The sequence below is a fragment of the Saccopteryx bilineata genome, chromosome 5 (assembly GCF_036850765.1).
Source record: "Saccopteryx bilineata isolate mSacBil1 chromosome 5, mSacBil1_pri_phased_curated, whole genome shotgun sequence".
Lineage (NCBI taxonomy): Eukaryota > Metazoa > Chordata > Mammalia > Chiroptera > Emballonuridae > Saccopteryx > Saccopteryx bilineata.
In genome coordinates, this window is record NC_089494.1 from 263,394,573 (window position 1) to 263,413,057 (window position 18,485).

General features: G+C 65.2%; 1 protein-coding gene across 5 annotated transcripts in view; it reads left to right on the forward strand.

Moving 5' to 3' along the window:
* Positions 1–18,273, forward strand: part of SH3TC1 (SH3 domain and tetratricopeptide repeats 1) — a 46,410-nt gene extending 28,137 nt beyond the window's left edge. For all 5 annotated transcript variants that reach the window (XM_066280506.1, XM_066280509.1, XM_066280508.1 and 2 more), the window contains exons 11-18: positions 464–505; positions 2,266–3,933; positions 7,049–7,229; positions 8,314–8,464; positions 11,808–11,930; positions 12,810–12,960; positions 13,865–14,061; positions 17,235–18,273. In XM_066280506.1, coding sequence (XP_066136603.1) covers positions 464–505; positions 2,266–3,933; positions 7,049–7,229; positions 8,314–8,464; positions 11,808–11,930; positions 12,810–12,960; positions 13,865–14,061; positions 17,235–17,492 — 2,771 coding nt within the window. In that variant the 3' untranslated portion in view covers positions 17,493–18,273. The remainder of the gene's footprint in view (positions 1–463; positions 506–2,265; positions 3,934–7,048; positions 7,230–8,313; positions 8,465–11,807; positions 11,931–12,809; positions 12,961–13,864; positions 14,062–17,234) is intronic.
* The last annotated feature ends 212 nt before the right edge of the window (positions 18,274–18,485 follow it).

Below are 18,485 nucleotides of genomic sequence, written 5' to 3' on the forward strand. Positions count from 1 at the left end.
CCCCAGCTCTGTGTCATCACAGATGACGTCGTCTGCACCTTACACGTCTTTCACACCTCTTTGCATCATTTCATTTTCATGGCAACCCAGAGAACTGGGTTGTAGCCCACTTTAAGGAGGTGGACACTGAGGCTCAGGGAGGTGCTGGCCCTGGGACGAAGGGTCGGAGGACCCTGTGTCCCTGGAGAGCCCACGGCGCTGAGGGCGCCCTGTCCCCAGAGGGGCAGCAGTGGAAGCCACGCCTCTTGTTGGAAGACAGAGCCCTGCAGGGGGGCAGGTGGCGGTGGGCAGGCCCTGGGAGGCGTGGCTTCTTGGCCCCTCCATGGTGGGCCCCCCGAGCCCCTTGGCCCCTCATGGGTGTTGAGGTCTGGACTGTCACCATGCTGGCGCTGCCACCTCTGCCCACCATGGCCCTGGGCCCAGAGGGAACCGGCTAGGGGCTGATACTTCTCTCCCTTTTCAGACAGACTTGGAGAAGCCGAGGTAGCGCAGCCGGAAGAACAAGGTGAGTTCTTCCCACAGGGCACGGGCTCCTCTGGTCACGGGGCTGGGCCTTGGGGACAACGCCAGGCAGAGGCCGCAGAGCCAGCTGCCCTGGGTGCTGGCTGGGTACAACTCGCTCCTCCATGGGCGGAGGGGGCTGGTGGGAGGGCGGTCCTGCCCTGGAGGCTGGATGAGGTGCAGGTGGCGCTCCCTCCGCCGCGGCCGGGGGTGCCCAGCAAACACGCCAGACCTCCTGTCCTGTCCCCAGATAAAGGTGGGCGTCCCCTCCATTGCCCGAGCCCATGCCTGGCCCTGAGCTCCTTGCGCACCACCCCGGAGCAGCTGAAATTCCTGGGGTTCTCGGCTTTGAAGGGCAAATTTGGAGCCTTACGTTGGAGAAATCCCTCAAGGAGGGTCTGCTCCTTCCCCTGAGGGGCTGGTCCAGGGAGAAGCCCTCCTGCTCTCTCCAAAGCTCCCTCCCCTCCCCAGCAGAGGTCTGCATTAAAGAGGGCCTGGGGTCCAAGGTCCCTTTGAGAATCCCCGAGAACGGGATCCACCGAAGCCCCGCCCCCCACCCAACCCCCTGGGCTGTTCCAGGGTCCTCTTCTGAAGTGTCCACTGGGTGAGGACAGGGGGGACTCCGCAGACTCTCAGCTGGGTGAGGACGGGGGAGGCTCTGCAGACTCTCCTTCCCGGAGGGGGCATGCGGGGTGTCACACCCTGTCCGGTCCCGGGAGCACCCGTCGGGGAGAAGCACACGCCCAGAGGAGCCCCTTGGCCTGGCCGGACGAGGGCGTTTTCTTAGCAAATCTAATAGACAGTCAAGTTCGGACACTTGCCCCTAAGCCACACTTAATTCTTTTTTCTCCCATCCCTGGACTTCGCAGACTGAGAAGGACAGTTAATCTTGCACACTTTTTTTTTTTTTTTTTTTTTTTTTTTACACGTGAAGTTGGAACAGAAGCCTCTTTGCTGGGTCTTTCCCTGGCAGACAAGTTCCCCTTTGAGCCTGTGTTTTCCCAGCAGGACCTGTGCTTGTTTGCTATGTGGCGCTGAGCAGCCTTTGGGTTCTGACGCTTTCCAAAGCCAACAGTCAGTTGGGGCGCAGGCTGTGTGGATGGCAAGATGTCCCCAGACTCCCCAGCTCCCTGCCCCCCCTTTTAACACTTTAGTGACCGTGGGCCTCAGATGCTCAAAGCACCCGAGGAGCGGGTGGAGCCTAAGGGGTGAGGGGCCAGTCCTGGTCTTTCTGGTTGGAGACGGTCCCCTGCTGGAAAGAGGCTTTGCTCCGCGGTGGCTGCTTTTGTCCGGTCTTTGGGCTGGCGTTTGAGCTCAGGCGGGTCCTTCCCAAAGTCTGATTGGCCCTGGATGATGTCACAGGGGACACCTGCCCCTGATTGGAGGCCCGAGGTGCTGACACCGTCACACGTGGGCAGTTGCAGCACCAAATGCATGTCCCATGAGGTGGCGTTGCATCTTTCTAAAGCAAAAAGGGGTCTCTGAGTGGTCACGGAGCTGGGACACTAGTCTCCTGACACTGCTTTCAAACAGGAACGACTAAGAAAAGGAGGCCACTTGGTGACTTGGCCAAACTGACCTCCCTGTGACCCTGTGACTGAGCTCCCACAGTGTGCTGGGCTCCCGCTGGGCGCTGGGCGTTCTCTGGGGAGGCAATATCAGCAGAAGGCTTTCTCAGGGAGGATGTGCCCAGGGAGGGATGTCCTGCCCCTTCCTCGACTCGGACCCGACTCTAATCCACCTGGGGGTTTTGGTGACTTGCAGAAATATCTCCACCTGGCTGGCGCCCGGAGCCACGGGAGACCCTGCAGAGGGTGAAAGACATTCTAGAACAGTGTAAGTCCTGCCAGAGCTGCCCCGAGGAGCCAGTGTCCTGGGGTCTGCCCGCCGAGTCCAGTGGTGTGAGCCCGCCGGACGCCGAGGGGCCCCCCCTCTGCCTGAACGCCGAGGACGACTGGGCCGACCCGGAGGCCCTGGGCTCACTGCTGCGGTTCCTGGACACTCCTGGGTACGAGGCCTGTTTCCACGGCCTGTACGGCCTCTCCCCGCCGGGCCTGAGCGCCCTGTTCTGCGGCTTCACGGACGAGGAGGAGCTGGCCAGGCGCCTGGCGCAGGCCCGGGGGGTGGCCAAGAAGGCGGACCTCCCCCAGGCGCTGGGCAGGCTCTGCTTCCTCCTGGGGCGGCTGTGCGTGCGCAAGCTCAAGCTGTCCCAGGCCCGGGTCTACTTCGAGGAAGCCCTGGGGGCCCTGGGGGGCCGCTTCGGAGACCCCTACCTGGTGGTGGCCCTGTATGCCAACCTGGCCACCGTCCACCTGAAGCAGAAGAACCGGGAGAAGAGCGGGCAGGTGATGCCCAAAGCCTCCGCCCTGCTGCTGGGGACGCCCGGGCACGTCTGCAGCACCGAGGCCGAGTCGGAGCTCCTGCGGCATGCTCTGCGGAGGGCCATCGGCGTCCAGAGCCCGCAGGCCGAGGCCCGGGCCTGCTTCCTGCTGGCCAAGCACCACGTCCACCTCAAGCAGCCCGAGGAGGCCCTGCCCTTCCTGGAGAGGCTGCTCCTTTTGCACGGGGCCTCGGGGTCCCCGGACGCCGCGTGGCCCGCAGACTGCTACCTGCTCCTGGCGGACGTCTACAGCCGGAAGTGCCTGCCCCACTTGGCGCTGAGCTGCGTCAGGGTGGCCTCGCTGCGGACCCGGGGCTCGCCGGCCAGCTCCCTCCGGAGTGTGGACCTGGTCCTGCGCAGCACCCCCCAGCCCCAGCGGCTCCCCGCCCAGATCGCGCACCACCTCAGGCAAGCGCTGGCCGCCCTGGCCCCTGGCGCGCGGCCTCCGGCCTGGCGCAGCGCCCTCCTCGCCAGCCTGGCGCAGCTGCACCGCCAGCACGGCCAGCACGGCCGGGCCATTGCTTTCATGACGCGGGCGGCGGAAGCCGACGCCGAGACCGGCAGCCGCCTGGTGGTGGACCACCTGGTGGCCCTCGCCTGGCTGCACGTGCTCCACAGGCAGAGCCCGGCGGCCCTGCACATCCTGGAGTCCGTCCTGGACGCAGCAGTGGCCAGCGTGGACCAGGAGGGAGCGATCGCCAACATGGCCGCCATCGCCCTCAAGAGGACAGGCAGGACCCGGCCGGCGGCCGAGGGCTACTACCGCGCCCTGAGCATCGCCAGGGGCCTGGGCCAGCGGCGGAACCAGGCGGTGGTCCTGGCCAACTTCGGGGCGCTGTGCCTGCAGGCCGGGGCCCGCCGGCTGGCCCAGCACTACCTCCTGGAGGCCGTGAGGCTCTTCTCGCAGTTGCCCAGCGCGGAGTGTGGCCGGGACTTCACCCGCGTCCTCCTGCAGCTGGGTCACCTGTACACCGGCCGGGCCCTCGCCCAGCAGGGCAAGTGCTACTACGAGTGGGCCTTTCTGGTCGCCGTGGAGACAGACCACCTGGAGAGTAAGTGCTGCCCCGGCCCTGCTCTGGCTTCCTGGAAAGAACGTGTGGTTTTGTTTTTTTCCATCTCCGGTCAGAGCGCACCTGGGTCACGGTTCACAGGCGGGCTGTGGGTTCTCCACCACCGAGAGCGCTGAGTCTGAGAAACCAGCAGCTGTGTGCAGGTGCTTGTGGGTGTTCCCACGCTGAGCAAGATGCAAGCTGGGCTCCAGCTCCGCTCCGTCTGCCTGGGGTGTCCTGCTGTGAGCATTCTAAGTCCCACAGCCCGGGAATCACCAGAGTCGTGGGGCAAACAGGCAGTGGGTCACCCTGGTCGTAGCCCAGGCCAGGCAGGGGTGGCTGAGCAGAGAGGAGCCGTGTGGGCCTTGAAGGTGCGGTCAGGTAGCCAGTGCCGTCCTCCGGATGACCTGACAGCCCTGCACACCAGAGACCTCCCAGGTGCTGGGTGGCTCGCCAGGGTCAAGGAGCAGTTGGCTTTATTCATTTATTTATTTATTTTTATATTTTGTATTTTTCCCAAGTGAGAAGTGGGGAGGCAGTCAGATAGACTCCCGCGTGCGCCCGACCAGGATCCACCCGGCATGCCCACCAGGGGGCAATGCTCTGCCCATCTGGGGCGTCGCTCTGTTGCAACCAGAGCCATTCTAGTGCCTGAGGCAGAGGCCACAGAACCAGCCTCAGCGCCCGGGCCATCCTTGCTCCAATGGAGCCTTGGCTGTGGGAGGGGAAGAGAGAGACAGAGAGGAAGGAGAGGGGGAGGGGTGGAGAAGCAGATGGGCGCTTCTCCTGTGTGCCCTGGCCGGGAATTGAACCCGAAACTTCCACACGCCGGGCTGACGCTCTACCGCTGAGCCAACTGACCAGGACCGGAGCAGTTAGCTTTATTAACAGCCACTTGTCATGAGACTACACCAGGCTCTGTGCAGCCCCCCCACCCCTACAAATGGGAGTCAAGTGGCTCTAGTTGGAAACAGATGCCCAGGTCACAAGAACCACAAAGTGGGTCCTTAGAGTGGTGATGGGCAGCTCTAGGCTTTCACTCGTAAGTCAGGGAAGTCTGGGACCTGAGGATAAGGAGGGTTTCGCCTTAACTAAGCTGATAGGAGGTACAGCTTGTGCAAAGGCCCTGGGGTGAGTGAGCTGGGCCCTGGCATGCATTGAGGTGCAAGGTTTGGGTGAGACGGGTAGTGGGAAGGTGAGAACTTTGACTGGGGGCCCAGGCAGGAGTAGGAGAACACAGGCTGGGATTTGGTTTGGCATTTTCCCTGAGAGCACTGGAGAGCCATGAGGGGGGCAGAACATTCCCTGAGGCTGGCAGGGGGAACCTCCAGGAAGAACCAAGAGCCAGGGTACAGGGACCCGTGACCTCAGACTGTTCTGGGCAGTGCTTGCCAGTGGCCCCTGGGGGCCTCTCAGAAACCTGCAAGGGGGCCCACCAGGGCAGTTCAGGGTTCAGGGTTGGGAACGCCACGCTGTGGGACCTGGGGGGGGGCGTCATGTTGCTCCCTCTCCCCCCATATCAAACAGCAAGGAGACCGAGGGCCAGGGTCCCACCAGGGTCACCCAGTTCAGGATTCAGGGTTGGGAACGCCACGCTGTGGGACCTGGGGGAGGGGGGCGTCATGTTGCTCCCCCTCCCCCCACATCAAACAGCAAGGAGACCGAGGGCCAGGGTCCCACCCAGGGTCACCCAGTGCTTGCTCCGGGCCAAGTTTTCAGGCTCCTTCGGTCGTTTGTGCCCCTTGAAGCGTTTGTCCATTTTCTCTGGGTCACCTCGCTGGTCCACAGCGGTGCGCAGTGTGGTCATAGCCCTTTCATTTCTGTAAGACCGGTGTCCCTGGTCGTGAGCAATGTCCCTCTCACTCCCGACTTTAGCCACGTGCATTCTTTTTCTCTGTCCTTGGTCCGTCTGGCTAAAGATGGGTCTGTCTTGTTCATCTTGTTGAAGAACCAGCTTTCGGTTCCACCGACTGTTCTGTCTGTTCTTCATCATTCCCTCGAATCTTAATTCTTCTTCTTTGTCTGGCTTGCTTGGCATCTAGCTAACGCCTCTTTTCCTAGCTTCTGGGAGTGGAGTTTGAAAGTTTTTTGTTTCGGTTTTTTTTTTTTTGAGATTCTCTTCTTGGTTAATGTGGACACTGACAGGTATAAATTTCCCGCGAACGCTCTGCGTCTCACGGCGTGGGAACCTTGTGCTTTTATCTCCGCTCATCCCGAAACATCCTGCAGTGTCTGTTACTATGTCCCCCTTGTCCTCCCCACCCCACCCCCACCACTGGTTACGTAGGGGTATGTTGCTCATTTCCATGTGTGTGTGAATTTCCCAGACTTCCCTCTGCCAGAGATTTCTGATTTCATTCTGTGGTCCCTGAGGACAACACTGTGTGGCTTCGATCCTCCTGTTGACGGGGAATATTGTTTCGTGGCCCTGTCCCTGGTCTGTCCTGGAGAACGTCCTGTGGCACCGAAGGTTGTGCCGTGGTTGGGGGTGTTCTGCAGACGTCGCTGAGGTCTGCGGGGCCACTGGGTCGTTCAGGCCTTCTGTCTCCTTGCTGACCGCTGGGTCCTGATAAACAGTGAAAGCTCTGGACTGTCCCCAGGCCCCCTGCTTTCGGGAGGGGCTGGGAGGCCGGCTTCTTGTCGGAGCGCTGGCTCCAGAATCCCGGAGGCCGGACTTGAACCCCATCTCCACTGCGGGTCGGCACCCAGCGTTGGACTCAGTGTGCCCACCTGCAACACGGGGGGTGCTGGCGTCCGGCCTCGTCAGCTCCGTGTGAGGGGCTGTCCCGGCCGGGAGGAGCTTGGTGGCGCAGGACCAGGCGCCCCGGAGCTGCGGGAAGACCTGCCCAGACCCCCAGGCGTGGGGCTCATCCAAACGGCTGGTGCCGTCTCTCACACATCCGTGCTGTGCCCCGCCCGGCCCCGGCCCGGTGTGCTCGTCACTGCGTCACCGTGAGCGGGTGGCTCGGCCCGCCCGAGCTCAGTTTCCCAATCCGCAGCAGCCCCCAGCTCACAGAGGCGGGGGGGGGGGGCAGGCATGCAGCAGGGCCACCGCCCCCCGGGGACGTTGCTGCGATGAACAACGTGTCCCCCCCGTCCTCGTGTCTCCCCCGCCCAGGCCAGCTGCACGCCATCCAGCGACTGTGTCACTTCTACAGCACGGTGAAGCCCAGGGAGGCCCAGTGTGTCGTCTACCACGAGTTCCAGCTCTCGCTGGCCCGAAGGGTGTCCGACAAGGTGCTGGAGGGCCAGCTCCTGGAGACCATCAGCCAGCTCTACCTGTCCCTGGGCACCGAGCGGTGAGGGCGGGCTCCGCCAGGCAGCGGGGTGTGGCCCGGGCGCTGGGCGAGCCTCCCGCCGGCCTCTCACCTTGGGGACCGTTTCCTTCCTTAGCGCCAGGCAAGCTCTGAGGTCGCAGGCCTCGGGGAATCCTGATTGTCGCTCATGACACGGGAGTCCCCGGACACCTGTCCTTGGTCTCTGCTTGCTCACCTCTCTAGGGCGGGCAGAGTGGCTGTTTCAGGACTCTTCTTCTGGCCATGGTGGCTTCTGGGAGCTGACCTCTGTCTGCCCCGAGTCTGCCCCCATTGGCCCGGTTCTGATATAAGGACAGCACTCACCTGTGCTCAGAGGGCTCTCGTGCACGGGACACAGCTGGTTGCCCCCACTGCTTCCCCTGGGGCAGAGCTGGAGGGTGGCGTGTCCTTTGTGAAGCCCACACTGAGCTTCCTGACCAGGTGCGGTGATGGACACACACCTGGACACAGCCCCCAGGGCCTGGCAGACAAACCAGTGACACGCCCTTCAGTGTGGGGACGTGCAGAGAGCAGGGAGGAGCCAGGCTTCCACAGGGCTCTGAGGGCCAGTCCCGGGCCTTAGTTTCACGGCAGGGCCTATGGCCTGTGCCCTGGATCAGTGCATCTCTAAGTGGGGTCCCCAGGGAAGCAGTGTCCGCATCCCCGGAGCCTGTTGGATGGAGATGCACTTTCTCAGGCCCTGCCCCAGGGCTGGAAACTGGCCGTCTCTGCTCGCAGCCCTGCAGGGGTCTCTGCCGCTCACTCGAGCCGCAGCCTCTGGCCTAGACAGCCTCTAATGTCTGCAGTGCTGTGCCCAGAGAGGGCGGGCACCTGTGTATGGGGGGTGGGCAGAGAAGGAACGGTGTGCCCCTCTCGGCCACGTGGCCGACATGTCCCTCCAGAGAGCCTCCTTCACCTCTGCTGGATGGGCCGTGGGGCCCGTGTGACCTGGCTCTCCCAGCAGCCCGGGAAGGCAGGCTCTGTTCCCGTTCCTGACGTTCCCGACCAGCCCCCGGCAGAGGCTGGCTCTCTCTCACGCGGCCACCGGCCTGTGGGTGCGTGTTCTGACCATCGCGTCTAATTCCAGGGCCTACAAGTCGGCGCTGGACTACACCAAGCGCAGCCTGGGGATATTCATCGACCTCCAGAAGAAGGAGAAGGAGGCGTACGCTTGGCTGCAGGCGGGGAAAATCTACTACCTCCTCCAGCAGAACGAGCTGGTGGATCTGTACATCCAGGTGCGAGGGGCCGGGGCGCCCGTGTGTCCTGGTGCGAGGGGCCGGGGCGCCCGCGTGTCCTGGTGCGAGGGGCCGGGGCGCCCGCGTGTCCTGGTGCGAGGGGCCGGGCCGCCCGCGTGTCCTGGTGCGAGGGGCCGGGGCGCCCGTGTGTCCTGGTGCGAGGGGCCGGGGCGCCCGTGTGTCCTGGTGCGAGGGGCCGGGGCGCCCGTCTGTCCAGGTGCCAGGGGCCGGGGCGCCCGCGTGTCCTGGTGCGAGGGGCCGGGGCGCCCGCGTGTCCTGGTGCGAGGGGCCGGGCCGCCCGCGTGTCCTGGTGCGAGGGGCCGGGCCGCCCGCGTGTCCTGGTGCGAGGGGCCGGGGCGCCCGCGTGTCCTGGTGCGAGGGGCCGGGCCGCCCGTGTGTCCAGGTGCGAGGGGCCGGGCCGCCCGCGTGTCCTGGTGCGAGGGGCCGGGGCGCCCGCGTGTCCTGGTGCGAGGGGCCGGGGCGCCCGCGTGTCCTGGTGCGAGGGGCCGGGCCGCCCGTGTGTCCAGGTGCGAGGGGCCGGGGCGCCCGCGTGTCCAGGTGCGAGGGGCCGGGGCGCCCGCGTGTCCAGGTGCGAGGGGCCGGGGGCGCCCGCGTGTCCAGGTGCGAGGGGCCGGGGCGCCCGCGTGTCCTGGTGCGAGGGGCCGGGGCGCCCGCGTGTCCTGGTGCGAGGGGCCGGGGCGCCCGCGTGTCCTGGTGCGAGGGGCCGGGGCGCCCGTGTGTCCTGGTGCGAGGGGCCGGGCCGCCCGTGTGTCCTGGTGCGAGGGGCCGGGGCGCCCGTGTGTCCTGGTGCGAGGGGCCGGGCCGCCCGTGTGTCCTGGTGCGAGGGGCCGGGGCGCCCGCGTGTCCTGGTGCGAGGGGCCGGGCCGCCCGCGTGTCCTGGTGCGAGGGGCCGGGGCGCCCGCGTGTCCTGGTGCGAGGGGCCGGGGCGCCCGTCTGTCCAGGTGCCAGGGGCCGGGGCGCCCGCGTGTCCAGGTGCGAGGGGCCGGGCCGCCCGCGTGTCCTGGTGCGAGGGGCCGGGGCGCCCGCGTGTCCTGGTGCGAGGGGCCGGGCCGCCCGCGTGTCCTGGTGCGAGGGGCCGGGGCGCCCGTCTGTCCAGGTGCCAGGGGCCGGGGCGCCCGCGTGTCCAGGTGCGAGGGGCCGGGCCGCCCGCGTGTCCAGGTGCGAGGGGCCGGGGCGCCCGCGTGTCCAGGTGCGAGGGGCCGGGCCGCCCGCGTGTCCAGGTGCGAGGGGCCGGGCCGCCCGCGTGTCCAGGTGCGAGGGGCCGGGGCGCCCGCGTGTCCAGGTGCGAGGGGCCGGGGCGCCCGCGTGTCCAGGTGCGAGGGGCCGGGGCGCCCGCGTGTCCAGGTGCGAGGGGCCGGGGCGCCCGCGTGTCCAGGTGCGAGGGGCCGGGGCGCCCGCGTGTCCAGGTGCGAGGGGCCGGGGCGCCCGCGTGTCCAGGTGCGAGGGGCCGGGGCGCCCGCGTGTCCAGGTGCGAGGGGCCGGGGCGCCCGCGTGTCCAGGTGCGAGGGGCCGGGGCGCCCGCGTGTCCTGGTGCGAGGGGCCGGGGCGCCCGCGTGTCCAGGTGCGAGGGGCCGGGGCGCCCCGCGTGTCCTGGTGCGAGGGGCCGGGGCGCCCGCGTGTCCAGGTGCGAGGGGCCGGGGCGCCCGCGTGTCCAGGTGCGAGGGGCCGGGGCGCCCGCGTGTCCTGGTGCGAGGGGCCGGGGCGCCCGCGTGTCCTGGTGCGAGGGGCCGGGGCGCCCGCGTGTCCTGGTGCGAGGGGCCGGGGCGCCCGCGTGTCCAGGTGCGAGGGGCCGGGGCGCCCGCGTGTCCTGGTGCGAGGGGCCGGGGCGCCCGTGTGTCCAGGTGCGAGGGGCCGGGGCGCCCGCGTGTCCAGGTGCGAGGGGCCGGGGCGCCCGTGTGTCCTGGTGCGAGGGGCCGGGGCGCCCGTCTGTCCTGGTGCGAGGGGCCGGGGCGCCCGTCTGTCCTGGTGCGAGGGGCCGGGCCGCCCGTGTGTCCTGGTGCGAGGGGCCGGGCCGCCCGTGTGTCCTGGTGCGAGGGGCCGGGCACCTGTCTGTCCAGGTGTGAGGGGCCGGGCACCTGTCTGTCCAGGTGTGAGGGGCCGGGCACCTGTCTGTCCAGGTGCAAGGCATTGGTGCACTCGTCTATCTAGGTGCGAGGGGCCGGGCACCTGTCTGTCCAGGTGTGAGGGGCCGGGCACCTGGATGAGCAGGTGTGAGTATGGGCGTGCATTGTACACTCACCCATCCCTAAGCCACTGTTGAGCTGTGTGCCAGGTGCCCGTGCCGTCACCCTGCGGTCCCTGGACCCCCGCTGCCTGCCAGCATCTCTCACAACAGCCTCAGCTCCTGGGGGCCGGAGCACACGCCCCTCCCACATGTCAGTCTCCAGCACGGGCTCAGCACGTGTGTGCTGTGTGCCTGCCGCGTGGAGGGCCTTGCTCAGCAGCACATGACACATCTGCTTTAAACATGACGTGATCAGGGACAGGTTGGGAGGTCCACAACCCTTCTGAGTTTTCTTTTTGGGTACCTGCTATGTGCCTCCCTGGGCCGGGGGCTGCAGCTCCCGGGTCAGGAGCTCTCGGCTGGGGGAGAGAGGCTCCTCAGACAATGCTGACCCGGGGACCCCAGGCTGGGGCAGGACGGAGGTGCAGACATGAGTGGCTGGGTAAACTCCAGCCCGTGTGAGGTCACTGAAGTCGGGTGAGCGGCAGTGAGTGGAGGCTAGGGCCCACTGCAAGGGGGGGGGGGTTCCCAGCAGCAGGACTCACCGGTGCAGGACCCAGAGGTGCACGGGAGGGTGCCCAGTTCTGGGTATGGCTAGGGCTAGTCATTCATTCAGTCAGTGGTATTTGTTGAGCACTCACTATGCGCCAGGCACTGTGCCAGGCCCCGGACGCAGCAGAGAAGCTGACAACCTCACTCCTCTGGTGGGACAGACAGGCAGACATGTGCCATCAGGTGGTTCTAAGGGGCATGGGAGTGGGCACTGCCAGCAGAATTCAGGGACCCGCTCTCAACTCTGTCCCAAGCTCCTCAGTGGTCCACACCTGCTGGCTCTGAGGCCTTAGCTGGACAAGCCTCCTCATGGGACACAGGGCTTACATTATCCTCCTCACACCAGTGGGTGACTGTGACCCCAAAAGGCACAGGACCTGTCACACTCCTGACGTGGGTGAAGGAAGAGGCTCCCGACGCACGTCTTTTCACAGCTTGAGGGTCCCCGGGTGGCCGGGAGGTGGCTCCGAGGCCCCCACCAGGTGGGAGGGCCACCTGTCCTGCTGGAGCCCCGTGGGTCTCACGAGAGGTTCCACATCCCTGCAGGTGGCCCAGAACGCAGCCCTGTACACGGGGGACCCCAACTTGGGGCTGGGGCTGTTCGAAGCTGCCGGAGACATCTTCTTCAACGGGGCCTGGGAGCGGGAGAAAGCCGTGTCCTTCTACAGGGTAAGGGCGCCTGGGCGATGCGGTGGGCAGGGGGCTCCGTGGGCGTCCCTGGGCGGGCCAAGGCACAGGTGCAGCGGGGCGGTGGGCAGGGGGCTCCGTGGGCGTCCCTGGGCGGGCCGAGGCACAGGTGCAGCGGGGCGGTGGGCAGGGGGCTCCGTGGGCGTCTCTGGGCGGGCCGAGGCACAGGTGCAGCAGGGCGGTGGGCAGGGAGCTCCGTGGGCGTCCCTGGGCGGGCCGAGGCACAGGCGCAGCGGGGCAGTGGCCTCCCAGGAGGCAGGATCGCCCGTGCCTCGTCTGGGATGGTCAGAAGCACCGTCTGGGGGCCACGGGCAGCTTCAGGCTTGCGGCACGCATTCCGATCATCTCCAACCACCCTGGGGTGCAAATCCGTCCCCGTTTTACAGATGAGGGAACTGAGACTCAGAGAAGCACAGGGCTAGGCTAAAGGACACACAGCACATCAGGGGAAGGACGGGGACCCGGGCCTTGACCGCAGGTGCCCCCAGAGGCTTCTCCTCCTGTCTGCCCAGCTCCTGGCGTGCAGCTCAGCCCCGAGGCTCAGACAGACGTGGCATTGTCAGAGCACAGAGCAGGGTGGGACGCTCCTGGCCTGGCCCCTGCTGCCCAGGAGAGGAGGTGCTGGTCTGAGGTTATACAGTGTAGACAGATGGGCTGCAGGTCACACCCTGATTTACTTATGGCCAGTGGCTGTGAGGGTGTCAGGACCTCTCTGAGCTGACCTTTCTCTTGGGGACAGAGCTGTGTAAAGGTCCAGTGAGGCAGTGGGGGGTGGGCAACTCCCTCTGAGGAGGGTCCTGGGTGTGGGCAGACTGCTGCAGGAGCAAGCCTGACCCGCTGCCCACCCTCTGGCCTGGGCAGGACCGGGCTCTGCCCCTGGCTGTGACCACAGGGAACCAGGAGGCGGAGCTTCGGCTGTGCAACAAGCTGGTGGTGCTGCTGGCCGAACTGGGGACGCAGCAGGAGGGCCTGGAGTTCGCTCACGTGGCCCTGGCACTGAGCATCACCCTGGGTAAGCCCAGACCCCTGCCCCCGGGGCCACCGCCTCTGACATCAGGAGGGCAGGAGCTGAAGGAGGCAGAGGCGAGCCCAGGACAGCGGCTGCGGGCCACTCCCCTCCCAGTCCCTGAGGGCTGTCGCACTCACTGCCCGGCTGGACTTCCTCCACCAGCTCTGTGGCCTCCTCTCTCCGCCTCTCTGCGTTGCCGACCTCGTGGCCAGGCCACGGCACCCTGCCTCCCAGATGCTCCCGGCTTCTCGCCACCCCTGAGTGTGTCAGCCCTGCTGTTCTCTGACCGGGAAAATCCCAACCCCCTTTCCAGAAGCCGGTCCCTCTGTGCCAGGCATCCCTCTGTTCTGACACCTAACTGTACTGACCCAGGCCTTCCCCCAGAGATGGGGGGCCCAGATAGGGATGCGCGCACAGCAGGGGCAAAGCAGGGTTTGCATGCAGGCCCCACAGCCCTCACCTGGGAGGGGGAGGAGCAAGGGGAGGGGCCTGGATCCCACCTATCCGGTGACTTCCGAGGAGGGGGTGGGCCTGCTGTTGACCCACCAGGAGTCAGATGTCACCTCTGAGGTTGACGGGAGCCCTGGCACCTGGGAATGCAGACGGCATGACCTTTGGGGGGTCTCAGTAAAAATAATAACTAAGCCTGTGCCCCATCCTGGTGGCGATGTGCAGGCTCGGAGGTGGGGTCTCCAAATCAGCCACTTTGCCACCCCCCCAGGTGGGCAGGAAGCAGGCATTCCTGGGTCCACTGTACAGACGGGAAGAGTGAGTCTCAGGATGGGGGAGTGATCGGCAGGAGCCCGGGGACGGCATCCCTCCGCCTCCGCCGCCGGCTCCGCCTCCGCCTCCGCTTCCGCCTCCACATCCAGCGCGTCCTCACGCATGGCCCTCCCTGCGTCTCCAGGGAACCGTCTGAATGAGCGAGTGGCCTACCACCGGCTGGCCACGCTGCACCACCGGCTGGGCCAGGGCGAGCTGGCCGAGCACTTCTACCTCAAGGCGCTGTCGCTCTGCAGCTCGCCGCTGGAGTTCGACGAGGAGACTCTGTACTACGTGAAGGTGTACCAGGCGCTGGGGGACATCACCTTCCAGGACCTGAAGGTGGGCGCAGGGAGGGAGGTGGGGCTCTGGTGCTCAACGGCCATCTGCGCTCAGAGCCCAGAGGCCTGACCTGGGTTCCAGGTCCTCAGTCCCAGGGAGGCCAGCCCCTGCCTTTCAGAGCTCAGGGTCAGTGGAGGAGGCTGACCTGTGAACAGATGGCCACAGCCATTAGGTAAAATGGGAGGATAGATAGGGTGGCTTCCTGGAGGAGGTGGCTGCAAAGCTGATTCTTGATAAGAGATAGCCACAAAAATGCAGGATGGGAGAAAGACTTTTTGGAGGGAAGGAGGGAGGTCACACTTATCCCCACAATGCAAGATACAACCCAAATCCTGGCACCTCTTCCAGGAAGCCCACCAGTCTATGCAGAGCTCTTCCTGGGAACTCTGACACCTGTAATCCTCATGTCACCTGGGTAGGGCAGGCACTACCATCCCACTTTGTAGAAAGAAACTTGGGTGTGACTGGACCCAGGTTCCCAAGCAGGGACACCACGGCAGGAAGCCAGGCTGAGTCACTGCCCTGTCCCAGCTGGAGGGGCTGGTATCCCCCAACCCCTCCTAGGTGGCCCTGGCTGTGTGCTAGCGACACCTGGTGGTCAGAAGTAGTAACTCCATCCTTCCGCTATGTCAGAGCCTATGGCCGGTGGTGACCAGGGCAACTGAGCTGCCGGCTCTGTACGTGATCTGGGTTCTGCGTTGGTCCTTTGCATGCTCCGCTGTTTGGGAGGAGCTGGTGTCCCCACAGGGCAGGGAGCAGACAGGCTAGTCCCAGGCCGCTGACCAAGGTCAGATTAGAGGCAGTGTAATGAAGCTTTAGCCCCTGAGACCTGGTGGCTCCATAACCCAGCAAGCCCACGCCCCTGTGGTGTGTGACCCTGGGCACACCCTGTCAGTGCCCACACTTCTCGGCCAGGCCTTCCTCAGTGTGGGGGAGTGTGGTGGGGGGCAGCTGTGGCCGCTTCACCCAAGCTGTCTGCCCAGAGCCGTCTGACCACCGCGAGGCGAGGCGGGCTCAGCACGCGCCCCTGACATCTGGGTGGTCTGAGGAGGGGGCTGCTCAGGGTGTGTGCCACCTGGGTTCCACATGATTGATTACTAAGCAGTTCTCCACCAGAACGGGAAACTGAGGCTGGGGAGGTGAACAGAAAGGGGGTGTATGGGGGATCCAGGCCAAGGGGCGCTCTAGGCCTGAGAATGCTGGCTCACCTCAGACCCCGGGATGGGGCCCTGGGGGTGGGAACTTCTCTCCCCAGTCAGCCGAGAGCCCAAGGACCCTGGGCCCAGTGGCTGGGGTCAAGGGGCAGAGAATTCCTCTGCCTCCTTCCAGACCGGCTTCCCAGGCTGTGCTGCCCACAGCTGCACCCTGAGCACTGGTGCCACCCGGCCTGTCTAGCGGCTGAGGCCTTGGAAATCCCTGAGGGGCCACTTGCCCAAGAGGGAGAGAGGCCCCTTCATGCCTTGTGTGTGACCCAGGGGCATCCCAGCACAGGACAGGGAGGGGAAAGAGGGGTGTGGGGGTGGCCCACAAAGGGTACTCTGGAGACACAGAGTCCTCAAGCACCTTGACTGATGGTCTCACTGACATGGGGTCATCTTTAGCCTGTGATGGGCATAGCCAAGAGAGGGAGGCTTGGATTAGTACTGATGTGGGTGCGATTCCGGGTGTGATTCTGGGTGTGACACCCACTAGCCACTGCACACACATGTACGCGAATACACATACTGCACACATGTACGCGAATACACATACTGCACACATGTACGCGAATACACATACTGCACACATGTACGCGAATACACATACTGCATACATGTACGCGAATACACATACTGCACACACATGTACGCGAATACACATACTGCACACACATGTACGCGAATACACATACTGCATACATGTACGCGAATACACATACTGCATACATGTACGCGAATACACATACTGCATACACATGTACGCGAATACACATACTGCACACACATGTACGCGAATACACATACTGCATACATGCTCACCCCAGCACACCACTCCAAGAGCTCGTTTTTTCTAGTTCCCTCTGTTCAGTTGGGATGTCCCCTCCTCCAGGAAGCCCTCCCCTCCCACTCCAGGTGGACTCAGGTACCTCCCTTGGGCTCTCACAGGCCTCCAGGCTCCCCTCTGTGATAGCTCCAGCTGCCGCCTGTGGTCACCGTCACCCCCAGAGTCAGCCATGGTCCCCACCCTCCGCAGGGTCCAGAGTCAGCCATGGTCCCCGCCCTCCACAGGGTCCAGAGCCTGGCAGGGAGGGGCTGGGGCAGCGCTGGCGGAACCAACACATGACCCTGCCGTGTTTTCTTCCGGGTCCTCGCTCCGCGCGGGAGCAGCAAGGGGCCGGGCTGGTGCATCCGGACTTGTCCTCCTCGCTGGGAACCTGCACAAGCAGGGGACGGACAGGCCAGGCTCAGGTTTTAGAGGGGTCTTTGGGTGACCTGGGGAGAGGCCGGGTTTGCAGACAGCAGTGGGGGCGGGGGTGGGGGTGGGGCATGCTGACTCAGGACCTTGGGTTTCAGGCCAAGGAGCCTCTGCAGCAGGAGCTGGTGTCTGGGGGAGTCATGCCCCATCACAATGGCAAAGATTGCTCCCCCAGGTGGCCCCTGTGGTGGCCTGCCATGCTGGCAGCTGCTGAACACTGGCCGGAGGGACCGGAGCTGTGAGGGCTCCGGGCCAGGCCAGGCTGGGCTGGGTCTTGCAGGAGGCTCGCCCCACTTCTGCCCAGGGGGTAGAGCCACAGAAGGTCCTCCAGGAGGGTGGCGGCCGGGGGCTCAGAGGGGAAGAGGCAGCCAGCACGAGGGGCCGGGGGAGGGGACCACAGGGTGCAAGGCCCTGGCTCCAGGGTGGGAAGGGGAAGCCACTATGGGGTCCCGAGGGCAGGAGGGACCCAGAGCAGCCGAAATGCAGACTTCCAGCTCCGACCCCTGACAGGAACCTACGCCCACTTCCCTCAGGCAGCTTAGCACCCAGGGGCCGAGTCCAGAGGCACCCCTGTCGCTGGCCTCACGGGGTCCCGTCTGCCACAGGCTACAGCCCGCGGGGTGACCGCCTGGGGAGAAGAGAGTGAGGGCAGGCACGGGGCAGATGGGCTCCCCATGTCCCCCCCACCCTAAGGGTTAAATGTCCCATGTCCCCACCAGGACCCGCTGGACGCGGCCGGGTACTACCAGCTGGCGCTGGCGGCAGCCGTGGACCTGGGCAACAAGAAGGCGCAGATGAAAATCTACGCACGCCTGGCCACCATCTACCACAACTTCCTGCTGGACCGCGAGAAGTCCCTCTTCTTCTACCAGAAGGCCAGGACCTTTGCCTCTGAACTCAACATCCGCCGGGTCAACACGGCCCCCCAGCGGACCTGGGGGCGGGCACCCTGGCTGGTCCCCGGCCACCCGTCCTGAGGGCCGCATGCTCTAGGGTGTGGGTCCCGGTGGCTGTCTCCCGGGAAGTGAAGGCAGGGGCCCAGGAGGGATACATGGTTTTGCAGTCACCTCCTCAAGCCGACAGGCCCCGTCTCCGGCTGGCCTCCTGGGGAGCTCCCGGGGACCAGCCCCATCCCGGAGGCCACCCTGCTGCTGCACCCCCTTCTCAGGGATAAGTGGGAAGGCTGTGGGTCCCGCAGACCCAGGCCAGGTCCCCTGCCAGCCGCTCACGGTGTGGCCTTGGGCAAGTCACTCCCCTTCTCCCTTCACGGAGATCCTGGCTGTGTGTCCGGACGGTGCTCTGCCTTTAACCTTCAAACTGCCCTGCGAGGTCAGGACTGCGGTGGTCCTCTGTGACTGCTGAAGAAATGAGGACCAGAGAGGTTAGGTGCCCTGCCCACTGTCGCACAGCAGGTAGGTAGGTAGGTGCAGAGTGCCTGAGCCCAGCGCAGTTGGTAAGCACGGCAGCGCCCAGCCAGCCTGCCTGCAGGGATGTGTGGGGTCAGCTGCCGAGTGTGGTCCCGGCAGGCTCAGCCGTGTGCCTGCCCCAGCCCGCCCACCTGCGCACCACCAACCAGCCGACAGCGGAAGCCAGGCGTTCCTCGTTGAATTCCTCTCCCCGACTAGCAGGCACGGAGGGCGGGGCTCCGAGAGTTGTATCCAGGTGGTTCTTACCCGCACGGCACTGTTCCAACCTCTTCTTCCACTTTAACTTATTTTGTTAATGAGGTGAAACTCAGAACATAAAATGAACCATTTCAAGTGACCGGTTCAGTGACATTGTTTTTTTTTGTGGGTTTTTTGTTTGTTTTGTCCTCACAACGCTGTGGAACCACCACCTCTGTCTAAGTCCAAAACAGTCATCACCCCAGGAAAACTGGCACCCCTGAACCAGTCACTTCTCATTCCCCCTCTCCCAAGACCCTCCCTGAACAGAAGGGGACCCCGAGGCTTGGAGAAGGGCCCCCCCTG